General features: G+C 53.4%; 5 protein-coding genes across 5 annotated transcripts; 4 read left to right on the top strand and 1 right to left on the bottom strand.

Annotated features, from left to right (window-relative positions):
• Window positions 1–474: 474 nt before the first annotated feature.
• J7T54_002437 (putative trans-acting enoyl reductase-like protein) lies at window positions 475–1,983 on the bottom strand (the record flags this gene model as incomplete). Its single annotated transcript, XM_051505617.1, has 5 exons — window positions 475–629; window positions 688–1,250; window positions 1,305–1,653; window positions 1,728–1,871; window positions 1,929–1,983. The coding sequence occupies 5 exons, from the start codon at window positions 1,981–1,983 to the stop codon at window positions 475–477; spliced, it is 1,266 nt and encodes a 421-aa protein (XP_051363056.1).
• Window positions 1,984–2,773: 790 nt separating this feature from the next.
• On the top strand, window positions 2,774–3,411 carry J7T54_002438 (large subunit ribosomal protein L37Ae; the record flags this gene model as incomplete). The annotated part of the gene is made up of 3 exons (XM_051505618.1): window positions 2,774–2,805; window positions 3,125–3,289; window positions 3,348–3,411. The coding sequence occupies 3 exons, from the start codon at window positions 2,774–2,776 to the stop codon at window positions 3,409–3,411; spliced, it is 261 nt and encodes an 86-aa protein (XP_051363057.1).
• A 2,111-nt stretch (window positions 3,412–5,522) lies between these two features.
• Window positions 5,523–7,317, top strand: J7T54_002439 (PHD and RING finger domain-containing protein-like protein; the record flags this gene model as incomplete). The annotated part of the gene is made up of 3 exons (XM_051505619.1): window positions 5,523–5,820; window positions 5,881–6,849; window positions 7,070–7,317. The coding sequence occupies 3 exons, from the start codon at window positions 5,523–5,525 to the stop codon at window positions 7,315–7,317; spliced, it is 1,515 nt and encodes a 504-aa protein (XP_051363058.1).
• Window positions 7,318–8,412: 1,095 nt separating this feature from the next.
• Window positions 8,413–9,667, top strand: J7T54_002440 (54S ribosomal protein-like protein; the record flags this gene model as incomplete). The annotated part of the gene is made up of 3 exons (XM_051505620.1): window positions 8,413–8,452; window positions 8,620–9,296; window positions 9,374–9,667. 3 exons carry the CDS (start codon window positions 8,413–8,415, stop codon window positions 9,665–9,667), a joined length of 1,011 nt encoding a protein of 336 aa, XP_051363059.1.
• A 1,386-nt stretch (window positions 9,668–11,053) lies between these two features.
• Window positions 11,054–12,348, top strand: J7T54_002441 (uncharacterized protein; the record flags this gene model as incomplete). The annotated part of the gene is made up of 3 exons (XM_051505621.1): window positions 11,054–11,110; window positions 11,167–11,832; window positions 11,887–12,348. The coding sequence occupies 3 exons, from the start codon at window positions 11,054–11,056 to the stop codon at window positions 12,346–12,348; spliced, it is 1,185 nt and encodes a 394-aa protein (XP_051363060.1).
• Window positions 12,349–16,088: the final 3,740 nt, after the last annotated feature.

The raw sequence follows: 16,088 nt of genomic DNA on the forward strand, positions 1-16,088 counted from the left end.
TCCGGACACCATGATAATCCAACCATCATTGTCACACCGCGAACTACGTAGTGTACTTGTACTTCGCTTCGATACAAATGAGGCTTAGGGTACGCTAGACATCCAACAGTTCTACCGCTGAACGATCAAGTCTGATGTGGCAGGTGTAAGTCACTTTAAGCACGCGAAAAATTCCAGAGGTCCTTTTTGGCGTGTCAGTTACAGGTTATGTACTCTGCTCTTATATTGGCCGCCACTGGCGCGGTCAACCGTTCTCACACATGGAGAAGCAGCCGTGTCGGCAGCATAAATTCTCAACGAAATGAGGACACTCGGAAGAACTGAACCCAAATGTGTATTGCCAAAGCTGTATAAGACTAATGTCTTTCACAGCTGAAGCTGAAGGAGAGAGTTTCTTTCTGTGCCTCCACGCCTTCGCTTCTCGTTGGCTTCCACTGACGGTTGGCTTTGGATACAAATTTACGGCGATAGTGCTCAGGCAAGTATGCGCGTTTCCGTCTTGAATCCTGCCTTGTTAACGCGATCGACCAGAGGCTGCTTAAGACACGCTGGCGTATAGAAACCTCCTTCAAGCTGGACATCCTCTTCCAGGAGCGTCAAAGCGCCCTGAGCAAGTAGCAGTCCAGTCACTGGTCGTCAGCACGTCATTCTTACTGATTGGACGGGCGAACTTACAATAGTACATACTGCCGCCCTCGAATCTCGCCTTGACGTACGCCTTCTTGCTTGAGTTGGAATCTGCTTTGGGCACATCCGGATGCGCAAAGCCACGGTACTCGATGGACTCCTTGTGGTGTCCTGATTTCTCAGGCCCTTGCCCCGGCTGATAAACGAACATCTTGACCAGGGATCTGACTGGAGGCACAATGGCCAGCATCAGACCTCCGAAAAGGAGCGCCCAGTGGATTCCGACACCAGCGAGCCAGCTCTTGGCGGTATAGTACTCGGCAAACCTAAAGTTTGGTCCGTACTGCTGGCTCTGAAGGCTAGGGGTGGTTGCAAAAAGGCCCCATGATCGCTCAACCTGGGTGGCATCTGTGGAACCCGCAGGCGAAGTTGTCAGAGATCCCAGTTCTGGGACGTAGTGCGACCCAAAGATCGTTTGAAGGATGCCACTGGGCTTCCTTGACGGTTCTGTGTGTTTGATGGGAGAAAGAGCGTACGGCCCTGTTGCAGCTCGAACCTCTCCGAGTGAGAACTTCTCAAAGATGCTCAGCACTGTGGCGAGAGTGCCACCGGACGGGGCAGAACTGTGCTCATGGTCAGTCTCTCCATCCCAATCAGGTAGCTGCCAGGTTTCTTACTTCAATTCGGCAATGGTCAGGGTGACATCCTTGCAGGTAGAACCCGTCTCCTTGCGCACCGACTGAGCCAGGAGATACGCGCACAAATCGGCCGGCGCCGACTCGATACCGAACTGAGGAAACAGAAGAGCACCGCTCGCTTGTGCCGATTTCTCGTATTTCTCAATCATACTGCGAACCCATGGGAACTCGCCTGTGCAATCGAGATAATGTGTTCCTGTCTCAGCACAAACCTTGACGACCTTCTCTCCATAGATGCAATAAGGCCCGACAGTGGTGATGAGAATATGCGTCTTCTTCGCTAGCTCCACGAGCTGCTCTTCATTGTTGGTATCAGCCAGCTCGATGCCTGTTCGTTGCCAGTCAGCAAGAAGAGGCCTAATTCGCACCGTATGATACGGCACCGTGATCTGACATGTATACCTGGAGCTTGCCTGTCTGCATTGAGCTGCTTGCATTGCTCGACCACAGCCTGGAGCTTATTAGGCGAGCGGCCAGCGAGAGCCCATTTGAGATTCGTCGGTAGATGAGTAACGATATGTTCGGCTGTCAATTGGCCAGTGTAGCCTATTCAATGGGGTGAGTCACTTGCTGCCGCAATGAAGCTGGAGTCGAGTTCCTTACCACTAGCGCCGAGGACAACAAGGTCATACTGGCGGCCGTGCTCTTTGAAAGGCATCTTGTACAGGGTAAAAGCGCGATACCGAAATGGAATTGGATCAATAAAGCAGCCTCGAGGCGGTGGAATTTGAGCAAGTTGAGAATGCGAAGACCTTCCTCAAGTGAGTTGTATGAAGTACATGTACCCCAGAGCCGTGAGGCGAATCCGCAACTCCGTCATCGCTGGTCAATGAGCCGAGGCGTTTCACCCATTGTCAGAAGGGATCTGCAAGCTCCAAAGACATCTGATAACGCGCGAGCATCTCAAGTGAATCACGGACTTTGCCTATTGATTCACTGGCGACGCGTGCTTGAGCACCAAAGCTCATCATATTTTAACATGGTTCCAGTTCATCGGAGCTTCACGACGGCCACCAATCAAGGCGGTCACAGCTTGATATGTACGGATGGTAGAAGTGCTATACAAGACGCATAGATGCCCCATGACGCGCGCTACCCATTCTCAAGTCCTCTGAAAGCAGCAATCGCTAATAGCCGAACACATATGCGCGTGAGCGTGATCGTGACGTTATGGTGTTGCCGATGACGAAGGCCAGTGAGCTGAATTAGTCGAAACTCATCTCAAGGCGTCACGTGATCAATGACAGAACTAGAGTGCGAGTGCAAGTGCAGTCTTGCCTTAGTCATCAACACTCACCAGCATTTTGACAGTTTCCCCCACTCACGTGCTTGCCCTAAGCAAAATTCACAACTCCCACCCCGAGGACATTTTCGGGCGGCATCCAGCAACTACCGCCCTCCCACGATCACTTCAATCCTCGTCGCCAACACACCACAAATCAGTCAAGATGACCAAGCGCACAAAGAAGGTCGGTGTCACGTACGTATCACTACTCCTCAAATGATGAATTATAAACTGACAATGCTGCAGCGGTAAATATGGTACCCGGTAAGTCTTACCACGGCCGCCTCCCACAATCCCTCAAGCCGTCTGCGATCCTCGAAACGAATTGCGACTGCACAGCACAACGCCGAACGAACCGATTCAAGCTATGCGATGTATAAATCTGGAATGCTATCGTCGAATTATCGGTCTTGGACAGCACTCTAGTACACCGGCACGACCGATTTGTTTCGACGACACCAGACGAGTGATGATGGACGCTTTGGAAGGCCGACCCAACTAACACGCCCTCCAGTTACGGTGCCTCCCTGCGTAAGCAGGTAAAGAAGATGGAAATCACTCAGCACGCCAAGTACACCTGCACCTTCTGCGGCAAGGTCACCGTCCGCCGCCAGGCTGTCGGTATCTGGGACTGCAAGGGCTGCAAGCGCGTTGTCGCTGGTGGTGCCTACACCGTCTCGTACGTGGCCTCTTTGACCGGACTTGCTGTCTGCACATGCACTGACCCTTCACTGTAGCACTCCTGCCGCCGCTGCCACCCGCTCGACGCTCCGCCGTCTCCGGGAGATCGCTGAGGTCTAAACCTCTTGTCGTTTTCAGCATGGAGGGGAACTAGGGCGCGAAAGAGCATTTCGAATTTCGGCTTCACTTTTCGGAACGGTGTCCTGGGGGTAGTAAACGGAATGGAATGGTTTTTCATTCAAGGATTGACTCGTGCCTTCGCATACTACGAGTGCTTATGACGATTGGACGTTGGGACCCTATTCGCCCAACGAGACGAACTAGACGCTGGTCGATAGGCAAATGCGAAAAGAAATTCATGACACCCAAGGAATCTACGGGAAACTGCGCTCAGATAATGTTACCGGTCGCTAAACATGTCCCAGGCCACCCGGGTCGTGCCTGGTCAGAGGCTTCGTGGCAGATTTGTGTCCGCGATTGCCGAGCAAGATCTCTTGAATGCTCTCGAGAGGTGTCGGACGCTGCATCCCACCGATCTTGCGTCTCGCTGTATTTCGAGTTTGCAAAGCAGTCATTCTGTCAGCGAAGTTCCTAGAATGCTGGACATGAGAAGGGAATGCGTTAGACAATTCCTAATTTGACTCATTGTGCTGAGGAAACGCACCAACGCGATGACGCTGCCTCTGCCACTCAGCGCACTTGCGTCGATACCTTGGAAGTCGTTTGAGTTTTTCACGCGTGATAGCATACGACAGGCTTTGAGGGTGGTGCACGATACATGGGCCCAGCAAGGATGGGGACAAGTTGGCGGTGTGATGGTTGCCGAGCTAATCAATGACAGTACGATTGTCGCTGTGTTGTCAGGGTCGGAGCATCTATTCACTAACTAACTAGAAGGTTAAATTGAAAGATTGAAGCATGCCATACTCGCGTTGCAGGATAAAGGATCTACTATTTCTCAAGGTTTGCGCATGCGACTTGGCAAGCCCCAATGCGCTGAGCTCATTGCGAGGCTGGTCACGATGGTCGGACGAATGTCTCGTGCCTTGGCTGATCCCGATTTGGCGCGGGCGCTGTGGTGACTGAAAATGGTCACACGTGCATCTCAGCAATAGTAAAGTCAGCAGCAGAGCGTGCGTAACTAAATTGGAGATAGTACCTTGCTTGACGACCTTCATCGATGTCTTACAGGCGTCACTTTGCCGCCTCACCAGGGATTGAGACTACACTCTGCAGATTTGTGCCGACTCACCTGAGTGCTTTACACAGATCAGGATACCGCCCAATCTCGTCAGTCTCCGCAACCTTTGTCTGCTGCGTACGGTACACTCAATAAGTGCTCACTATTCGTACTCGGCTTGCCTCCAACTGCCCTGGGTTCCAATCGAAGGGTGGAAGCACTGTGCGCCTGAAAAGACACCCCATAACGATCAAAGGCACCTGTATTGGTGGGAAGAGTTTCACAACGCGGTACGAGTCCCCCACAACCCATTCTACATGTACGTTTAAAAAAAGTTGACAAAGTGAAAGAAGCTGTTCTGACGTGGAGATTAGAAGATCACCTTATCGTGTCACGCAGGCGTGTCGCTGTCAGGCACTACACGTACAAGTACAGGTACGAATCCAGTCGGCTCAAGGGCCAGGCAGCCCACCTGGAATCCAAAGGTACAGCGCGGCTGGCGGTAGCGAGCCAGGGACTGAGCTGGACTGGACCCCGCTACTTTTCCTTCTTCGTTGTTCCCTTCGGTGTCTTGCTAGCCACCAGACCTCCCCAATCCCCGTCAACTATCAGCAGCGCGAGTGCCCAGTGTCACCCATTACTGGGCCGTTGCTTCGAGTCAGCAGCACCTCTGGCTGGTCTCTGAGGAGACTCCCGGTCTATCCAGGACTCATCCTCTTTTCTTCCTCTTTCAAACTTTCGAAATCGGTGTTACTGACTGCCCTTGTCAGCCAGGCCCGAAAAAAAAAAGGTTCCACCACTTGACGCCAGCGCAACAGCCCCCCAAGCAAGCGCTGCACCTTCCGCCTGAGGACCACTTCGACCGACATCAACTGACGCCAGACACGATCATTTCCGCCCATTGTTGCCTATCACTTTCAAACTGCATCAGCGTGCGGATCTCTGGCTTGGCAACTTCACAGAGTCACCAGTGCCATAACGTATCGGAACGTCGAGCTACCAGTTCACATGTTTCCTTTAAGATACCAGCTCTACCATTTTAATCGGCATCATGTCTGAGCCAGAACAGTGCATTATATGCCTGGACTCGCTTCCACTCCCGCGATCCTCGGGTCCGGCCTTAGTGACCGACGGCGTGCTCCAAGTACCACCTACCACTGTCGACGCGGAAAACAACAACAAACAAGAAAATGACGAAGCTGCAAATCACCTCAATGTTGTCGCGGCCCTTGACGGATGCGAGCACATTATTCATGATGCGTGCATCCGGTCCTGGGCGCAAAAGACAAACACCTGCCCCATCTGCAGGAACATCTTCCACATAGTCCGTGTCTTCAATGGCGTTGACGGTAGGTTCAACCACAGTCCATCCACAGCTATACCATGGACTAACTCTAAGTTTCCACCAGGGACGGCCATCTCCCAATACGAAGTCGAAGACAAGAAGCAAATCGCCGAGTTCGATATCCAGCAGTGGCTAGGCGAGAATGCGGAAGAAGAGCCCGAGCAGAGCAACCCGTGCCCTATCTGCAATTCTGCGGAGCAGGAAAACGTCCTCCTCCTATGCGACAGCTGCGATGCTGCCTACCACACACACTGCGTAGGGTTGGACGATATCCCAGACGGAGACTGGTACTGCATGGAGTGTCGACATGCATTTCAGCTGAGTGATGAGTCTGGAGACTTCGCCAACGAGTCGCAGCCCAGCCGTCGTCGTCGAACCGCACGATCACAGCCTCGGAACGGGCGAGGCTACCACGTTCGAACTCGAGCACGCCTTCGAAGAGCCCGTCAGCAGGCGCGAAATGTTGAGTGGCAAGGACCGTGGGGTCAATTTGCTGGCCGTTTATACGACCTTGCTGAAGTAGACCTGGACAATTTCGACGACGAGGACGAGGAGATGGGCCAATATCGTCAGTTCCAACAGTTGGATCGGCGAGAAGTAGAGCGTTGGCGACAGCGATTCGACATAGCCCAGCGTTGGGGTGCGCAAGACGCGTTCGCACATAACATCCCTCCGGCGATAAGCGAACATCTCCAGCCCGCACCTCCACCACCACCACCTCAAGAGACCAGAGATGAAAGGCGAGCTTGGGGCGCATTCGAGCTTGCGCGTGCAGCAGAGGAAGGCAGCACAGCTTCAAGATCACGGAAGCGCAAGACCCGCTCCATCACCGCTTCTCCGGCCGAGCCTACACAAGAGCCAGAGCGCAAGCTAAAGCGTCCACGGACCAGACGGTTGGCCACAACCCATGCCGAGGGATCAGGCTCAGGCTCAGCACCGTCGCCAATCCCAGGTCCGTCGACCACGCCAGCCGCTGACGCGACTACCAACGGCCATGGCACCATCGTGAACGGATCGTCGGCACGGCCTGAAGGTACAGGACCGGCTTTGGTGTCATCATTATTGAAGGAGCTCGAGCCCAGCTCTACGTCGGATGATGAGACGTCCACAATCGTCCCCGGTCGATTCGTCCGCACGGGCGCTTCATCGCCAGTTCTCTCCCCTTCGCCATCCAATCCAGGCACTCCTCGCGCGTTGTCAATGAGCCCGCCACCCTTCCAAGGTCGACCATCATCTCCGACCTTATCGCTTAGCACGCACATCGAGCCGAGGTTTGCGCCTGCTCCCTACTCCCCTGCGGCAGCTCGAAAACACGCCAATGGTCATGGCAGCGGTAGCGGCAGCGGAAGTGGAAGCGGCAGCGAGGGAAGTGATTCGGACAGTCGGTCAAATCGGCAACGTCGGGGACGTAGACCTGAAATCCAGCAACACCGCCCGCGACACGCAAGGCAAACGCAGCAGGCCGCCGCTGCTGAACATTCACCAACCAGAGGGAGCGTGATCACGCAAGAAGAAAAGAAGAGCATCAACGACATTGTCAAAAGCGCGCTCCGGCCCCATTGGCACGCACAAAGACTCAACACCGACCAATATGCGTCCATTAATCGAGACGTTTCGCGAAAATTATACGAAGAGGTTCGTGATGCGAATTCGCTAGACGAGGATACTCGACGGATGTGGGAATCGAAGGCTTCTTCTGAGGTCGAGCGAGCTCTCCTAAAGCTGAACAGCGAGCCGACTTGACGTATACAACATTGGGATCTTGGAATTTATGTAACCGAAAGATTGGGCGTTTCAGGGCATCGAGTGACGGCGCTCGAGATGGTTTGATACCCAGCATGTAATAGCGAATCCGACTTGTTGTTATTTTTGTTTTGCATTGGCACACAGCGCGAGGAACCATGATGGAACAGGAGGAGTCGTGGATATCATCACAAGCCGTAGGTATAGCTATGGCAGCTGTTCGGATTTTACGTATATATCTGGACATGTCGAAATGTCTGCATCGTGTGGTAGACAAATCAATAGAACATTCGAACACATCTTGAATCTTCTGTGACTAAAAAAGGGTTTAGCCTTCCGTTCTACACCAAGATGAGGGATGAATCGCTCGAATTCCGCGTATTGAGACCATGTCATCTTCGTGTTCTTGACAAGAACTGGCTCTGCTGCGACGGCATGAGCGTGGAGGCATCATGATGACAGCGCGGTAGATTCGTATCACCCTGTGTCGCATTGACCAGCATGTGAGACCGGACCACAGCAACGAAGTCAGGTCGAGCGAGAATGTCAGCAGTAACTATCTAACAGAGCCGAGTAGGAGAACTAAAGGCGCCGCTAGCGAAAAAAGACTGCTCTGGGCTTCAATCTCGGCACTCGTAAATGATCAGGACGTTCTGGAGGTGGAACAGGTCTTGACGATAAGGAAAATGGTGCCTTGAAAGGAAGAAAAAGGGAAAAAGAGAGGGGGATCGAAGCGGCCGCAGACTTTGTGCACAATTCTACGTGGGCCTCAGGCAAGGCCAGTCAGCCGTGTCGAAGTGATTAGTCAGCGTTTTTTGCGGACGTCGAGGAGCCACCCCTGGCCCGGGCCGTGATGCTGCGGCTGGAGAAAAAGTTCAGACGCGACGGCGGATGTGAATTCGTGCTGCTCGAGCAATCGCACAGGACAACAGCAGTCAGGTTTCATGTCAACCATGGCAGCTTCGAGTAGGGGCAGCCAAGCCCTGAGACTTACAGTCTTCTGTGAGAGAACATCTTCTCCCCAGGCATTGAAGCGGTTGCTAACTCATCCTGCCAACAGCCTCGCCGAACGTGTGCACTCGTTGCGCAACGACACGATTCTACTCAGCGCCAGCAGCCGCGACATCGCCCGCGGAACCGACCATACCCCAGTCGACTCAGGTGCCTCCGCCACCGTCACCAGCTGTTACGTCTCCTGGTGCATACGATGTTCGCTCTGGGCTGATCCTCACCCGCGCTCCTCTGCTTACTCGCAAACTGCATCCTTTCGAAAATACATTCTTCTTCTACCAGAAGCGTCTGGAGGAGCGATTGAATAGCGCTTTCATCCCCAGCATCTACTTCCGTCCCGACACGCCAAGACGCATGGAATGGGACTTGAAGATCAAGGAGCGTGAGGGGACGGTCGCCAAGGAGCTGGGTGCCTACAAGGGCAAGGGCGCAGATGCGTGGCAGGACGAGCTGCGAGTCGGGGACGAGTTGAGCTCAGAGAGCCACATGATCAAAAGCCTGCTCAAGGACGCGGAAACGAGGATCAGCGAGGACGCGGAGATCATCCCCGAGGCCGACGTGACGCCAGTGACGCTGCCCAACGGGCGAGAGACCGAGGCAGACAAGAAGGGCGATGTGAAGAGGCTGGATCGCGCGCTTGACCGAACGCTCTACCTGGTGGTCAAGGGCAAGGATGGCTGGGGTTTCCCTGCTGACGTCGTGCCAGAGGGCGAGAACTTGCACACGGTAAGACGCCCCGTACCATTGGGCCAAAGCCTTTGATCGTTTGCATGATTGTCAAGCAAGGCTAATATTTATTCTAGAATGCCCAGAGGGTTCTCGACCAGGCTGCAGGCGTCAACATGAACACCTGGATCGTCGGCCGTGTGCCTGTAGCTCACGTCGTCAGGCAACCCGTCACTAAGGCTGACGGCTCCGTAGAGTCCAAGGGGCAGAAGACATTCTTGCTCAAGGGGCGTATCATGGCCGGGCAGGCTGATCTGAAGGGCAATCCTCTTGGCTACACGGACTTCAAGTGGCTGACCAGGGAGGAGGTTGAGAAGGAATTGCCAGCGGGGTACCTGAAGGGTATCAGGAACATGATGGGCGAGCGCTAAGCGGCTGGCTCTGGGCTAGCATGTCAGGGGCTGCTGTATTACAATGTAGAATTACGACATGTGTACACTTTTTTTGTATGAACACCACGCATGGGTGGGGGTTAGAAACGAAGACCTGTTTTCTGCGCTTCGCAGGATTGGCGGCAATCCAGTCTTTGGTTCAACTGATGAGTACTCGTAGGGATGCATTGAGAGTGGAACGGCAAAAGACTCGGATCGGACACAACTGAACTCTGTGGGGTCGGGAGCTGGCGGCGTAAGAGCGAGCACGCAATTGCTGACTGCACAGTCTGTCGGCAAGTTGTTGGCTTCGCTAGCCGATGGTGATTGCCGCCTGCAGCTGTCTCCAAAATACGTGCTGCCATTGGAGACGCAGAGAAATCGCTACAGGTGAGGTGTCCTCAACATGCTGACGTAGGTGCTCATTGCCTTCCAGGTATTGTTACGTCTTGGCCAACCCAAACCTGTGCGGATGTAGAACCGTTAACTCCACGCTTACTTGGAGTACTGAGTTAGTATCAGTGGATGGACCACGATTAGGGGACCAAGGGGTATCGACTAGAAGAGGCACGTGGCGCAAAACAATGCGTCCAATTGCTCTCATGGCTCGCGCCTAATTCCTTGAGGCCCCTCGATTCGTTCATGCCGACGACCGACTCAGGTCTCTCCTGACTCAGCCGTGATTTGTGGGAGTTGCGATTACCTGACCCCCCATGGTCAGTGCACCTGACACCTATCACTAGAAACGTGGGGCTGATTTTGGTCGATAAGGCCTATCGGCTATCGATAAAGGCAATTTAGGACTACTTTCGAACTAGCTTCAAACTACTTTGAAACTAATTAAAGCTTTGTTTTAATTTATATAGCTTAAACTAAGTTATAATGGAGGGCTAGGTTAGGGATATTTAGGGTCAAGGTCAGGCTTTAGGGTCGTAATATAAGGTATGTATTTATTATAGGGTAGGCTAAGCACTAGGTATCAGGTGTCAGGTTAGGTAGTAACAACTGACGGGTGTCAGGTTGTCTGTAGACTCGACCTGAGTGTCTCTCCTGGCTCAGCCGTGAATATTATCTCAATGTCACTTTTTACATGCGTGGTTTTCGCCAAAAAGCTACAATGCCCCGCCTCCAGTCCCTCCTCACTGCTCTGACTGAACTGAATCCCGTCCTCAACCGTGACCCCACCTTGGGAAGGCCGCCCCGCGCTAGCTCAGGTACTTAATTATCGCCCTCAGTTTTCTTTTCTTGCGTGATCCGTCTTTTGATAAATACCTCTCTCAGCCCCAGTCCAAACCCCTTTCGATTCTCCTCTCCACGTACACGAAGACGCGGATTCAGACAATTACTCGACCAATTCCCACGAGTTTATACACAAATACCGTCACAATGACTGCCCAAAGTCTTGCCGGTGTGCAAAAGTTCGAGAACAGCTTCCTGTTCACCGTAGGTTGAGCCGAAACTTTTTTTTGGCCGACATCAAGCGCTGACCACTTTCACAGTCCGAGTCTGTCGGCGAGGGCCACCCCGACAAGATCGCTGATCAGGTCTCTGACGCCATCCTCGATGCCTGCCTGCGCGAGGATCCGCTGTCCAAGGTGGCTTGCGAGACTGCCACCAAGACTGGTATGATCATGGTCTTTGGCGAGATCACCACCACCGCCCGCCTCGACTACCAGAAGGTCGTCCGTGATGCCATCAAGGACATTGGCTACGATGACTCTGAGAAGGGCTTCGATTACAAGACCTGCAACCTGCTCGTTGCCATTGAGCAGCAGTCTCCTGATATCGCTCAGGGTCTTCACTACGAGAAGGCGCTCGAGCAGCTCGGTGCCGGTGACCAGGGTATCATGTTCGGCTATGCTACCGACGAGACCCCCGAGCTCTTCCCCCTGACCCTTCTCTTCGCTCACAAGCTCAACTCTGCCATGTCCGCTGCCCGCCGCGACGGCTCCCTTCCCTGGTTGCGCCCTGACACCAAGACCCAGGTCACTGTTGAGTACCAGAAGGATGGCGGCGCCGTCGTTCCCAAGCGCGTCCACACCGTTGTCGTCTCTGCTCAGCACAGCCCGGACATTACCACCGAGCAGCTCCGTGAGGAGATCACGGAGAAGATCGTCAAGAAGACGATCCCCGCGAAGTACCTTGATGAGGACACTGTGTACCACGTGAGTTCACCCCCGCTTGCATCGTCGGCGAAACGAGACTAATTCCCTTTGCAGATCCAGCCCTCTGGCCTCTTCATCATTGGTGGTCCCCAGGGTGACGCCGGTCTGACTGGCCGTAAAATCATTGTGGACACCTACGGTGGCTGGGGTGCCCACGGTGGTGGTGCCTTCTCTGGCAAGGACTTCTCCAAGGTCGACCGCTCTGCTGCCTACCTCGCCCGCTGGGTCGCCAAGTCGCTGGTCAACGCCAAGCTCGCTCGCCGTGCCCTCGTCCAGTTCTCCTACGCCATTGGTGTCGCCGAGCCCCTCTCCATCTACGTCGACACCTACGGCACCTCTGACAAGAGCTCGGCCGAGCTCGTCGAGATCATTAACAAGAACTTTGATCTTCGCCCCGGTGTCATTGTCCGTGAGCTGAACCTCGACCGTCCCATCTACCTGCAGACCGCCAAGAACGGTCACTTTGGCACCAACCAGAGCTTCACCTGGGAGCAGCCCAAGGAGCTCAAGTTCTGAATGAGCTAAGGGTGGTGAGTGGAAGACGCATTCAACAAGTCTTGCCACGCCCAACACGAGAAAAATGTCGCAGGAGCGCTGATGATGTGACCGTAAACGGTTCGCATCGGAAAGCCTTCCTCCGTCTTGACCTCGCTAATAATCGCACCTGAGTGATGACGGGCCACGGCCCGCGGTTCTCAACGAAACCTTGGTAACGAGCTTGCAGTGGGCGCTCGGAAGATGGCTGCCCGGCAGTTTTCCAGATAAAACGGCACGCGCTCCATTACCTACCCTCACGATACCCCTTGTCTTGTGCGACAGTGGCGAACGTCGATTCGCGCGAAGTCGGGGGGTTGCGGAAGGGGTCGGACCTGGGACGAGGTTGCAAGGGACATCTTGAAACTGGCCAAAAGGGGGATGTCATACTAGGAGGGTCAGCAAGCAGACATCTCGACAAAGAGATGTGTTTGCTGAAAACTTCCCTCCAGTTTCCTTGATCTTGAGAAATTAGAGGAGCAGGTGGCTGATGGTTCTCTATACTTCTTGTGCTTGTTACAGCTGCGCATATAGAAATATAGACATATTAACAGCGAAACAAAAGACAACTTGCTATACTCAGCCATGATTCTACCGCATGCGTGTTCTTCTGTTGCCGATGGTTTATTCATCGCTGGTCGTGTTAACTGAACAGCGTTCCTCAACCCGTCGTCCCCTTCTTTGACTGAGACGACCAAAGAGTCGTTAGGATAATGACTACCCTGTAGGGCCGTTCGAGTGCCGTCTCGGCAGTGTGTAACATTGAGATATGTCTGTATATACGGTACTTGATGAATGATATCTCATTTATAAGTTTTATGAATTGCAATCTGAAACGGAGTATTTGAGACTTGATCGCACTGATATGCATGATGTGCACCGGAACGTTTTCATCAACGGCCATGCCCGTCCCCGAGTGACAACATACCTATTCTCCTGACCAGAACCTGCCTTCTACATCTATCTGGACAGCCCTTTTCGACAAAATTGTGTTTATTGCAACAATAAACCATAATAAACTGAAGCATCAGAAGCTAGGCTGTCCAGATGCGTGACCGTACGGACAGGCCGATTGGCGCGTCCGGAGTCCGGACGCTGAACAATCAGGGCGTCGACAAGGTTTACCACCAGATGTTTCGTCAGGGACCTGCGACGTTTTCGGGACTCTGACGCAGACCCAAGCAGCCTCGTTGCTTCTTTGGTCGTGCAATGAAAGCCGTTTCCCAAAAAAACATCGTCGCCTTCTCCAGACAAAGTATTTCACACTGTGGGCTACCGCCAAACTGAAGGACTCTACCGTTGTTAGTCTCTGCCCGACCCTCAGTTCTAAGGCGCGCCCGGACCGTGCCGCGCGACTATCCAACGACTTCTCAAGTCAAGTCAGTCAATTCATCTTGGGGCGATGAGAAGAAGCATTTTGGACCTTATGATGGCATGGGATCAATTGCTTGCAGACGTGCCACCTGTGGGCTTAATTAGTACGTTACTCGCCTGATACCCTATCGCTGTGGGTTGTTCTCGTCTCGAATTCAGGCAAGAGATGCGTTGGTTCTGTAGAGACCGCCCAAGCCGTCGAGACCGCGCGAAATGTAATTAATTACTTGGGTATTTGAGTTGACTCGAGGTCCCGAGGATGCTGTGACCTCGGAGAGAGCGACATGACGAGTGCATTCACATTTACATTTGTCGTCATGACGTGCATAGGTTGAATGTCCGCGTCACTGGGTTGTCGCGATCTTGATTAATGATCTACCGCAGCAGATCGAGTAACGAGAAATTATTAATCATAACACGCATGGTTGTCTCGGAAAGGGCGGCGGGCTGTCACTGAACTGAACTGCCTTGTACAGTTGTACTAACCAGCAACGTTCATCTCCGAACCTGGGGGAGACAGCTCAGCATCCAGCCAGCCTCAACTTCAAGGTGAGGCAAGCAGGGATCAGCCTCGCTCGAGTCATTGAAGCTGCGTCGAGCCTGCTGAAGCCTGACCAGGAGCAGCAGACTGACTTGAGGCAGTGCTTTGACATTGGCGTGCCCTTCTCACCCGTACTGAAGTGGCTGATCAGCAGGCATGCATAGGGTCTGAGCCCGCAGAGTAGATGGGTTTCGCGCACCGAGGTCGGGAGAAGCAATGCATCAATCAGTTGCTCAGGCACTGGTGGAGGTGGAAGTCGAAGACGGCCCACGGGAAGATGCCGTCCTAGACGAGACCAATCAGAGGGCACGGTCCGCGTTGAGACACCGGCGTGCCTGAAAATCATGCAGGGCGGGGACAGGGCATTCATTATTAATATTTCCCGCTTGGTGCTCCGTAGCTCAGCTGCCAGGGCCAGGAACACGCACAAAACAAGTGCAGCTTTCATGAGCACATAAGCGTCCAGTCCAATCGCGCCCGGCCCATCTCGATGGAGACCTATCCCACTAATTATTTGACATTGGCACGAGCATACTTGGTATGATGACGATTTGTTGACAATCACATCTCAGATCTGGCAATTGTTGCGTCTCGATCGATCCGGGAGTCCGGGACCCAGCCTGACCACAAGGTCCGCGACGTCTAAGCCGACGAAGATTAATCACGCTCAAGATTTTCTTTTCCATGACCCCCGCGCGCCTGCCTTTGACAGGTTGATCAGCAAGTGAACAACATGGCAAAAGTGGGTGCGGACCACCTCTCCGCTGGGGTGAGCCCACATCACCATCCCATGAGGACTGAGCCACTGAGCAACGTAACTGATGATGCTCCTGCACTCGAGATCATAAATTGCATCTATTGCTTCTATCGCTCATGGGCTGCTTTGGGTCGATGCGCCGGGCGAATCAAGAGGAGTAAACGCTTGTCCGCAGCAGAGGAAGCAACCCTCGCTCGCTCGCTCGCTCACTCCATGAAAGCCACAGGACGGCTGCCATCGCCCTGCCTTGGTTCAATTTCACCACGGAGCCATCCTGCCACTGAGAGCAGAGGGCCACAGAGCCAAAGTTTCACATGCCTTCCCCACCTGCCCGGCTCTCTTCCCCTGCGGATCGCATCACCTGCAGCCTGCAGGCATGAACCTGGTCGTGTCATGCTCTGGCCTCTGGCAGTTTCGTGCCTGGCAGCTGGGGCGTGCCAACTTGAACCAGTCCACATCGCGCATGAAAGAGACTGCGTTGTATTATTTTAGTACCGGTAGTATTGTTTTTTTTTGCCCTGTTCGTCGTTTCCGAGGTGGATACTGCTACCTCTATCCTCTTACAAGTGTCCCTCTTCCTCCTGCTCGACTGTGACATGAAGCGTTGACCGACCCTCTCTCGCCTTTGACTGGCAACCACTCGACTCTTATTCCACTCGTTTGATATCTTGCAGGATCACGCTCATTGATCACCAGCTTCTGACTGATCACATATCCAGATTCAGGTCTCTGGTCGGGTCTTATATGACCTCTTGTGTCTTATTGCACCCCACACTGTCTCTCGACCACACAGCAAGCCACTTCCGTTGGCCACCCGCGACATCTCTCACGATCCCCATCGTTGCTCAAGACACTCCGCTTCGATTGTTCATCAGTAGAAGCATTCTACTTCAACTCTCCCTTGACCAACAAACATACCGGCTTTCTTGACAATCCACTCGTTGGCTGCGCCAACAAGACGTCCAACATCTTACTGCTTTTGGTGTTGCTTCACATCTTTCTATCACATCGAGAAACCTAGGAAGATCATCTTTCTGTCACCCCCTATCA

Source organism: Emericellopsis cladophorae, assembly GCF_022114955.1.
Source record: "Emericellopsis cladophorae strain MUM 19.33 chromosome Unknown NODE_15_length_399893_cov_118_242817, whole genome shotgun sequence".
NCBI classification, from domain to species: Eukaryota; Fungi; Ascomycota; class Sordariomycetes; order Hypocreales; family Bionectriaceae; genus Emericellopsis; species Emericellopsis cladophorae.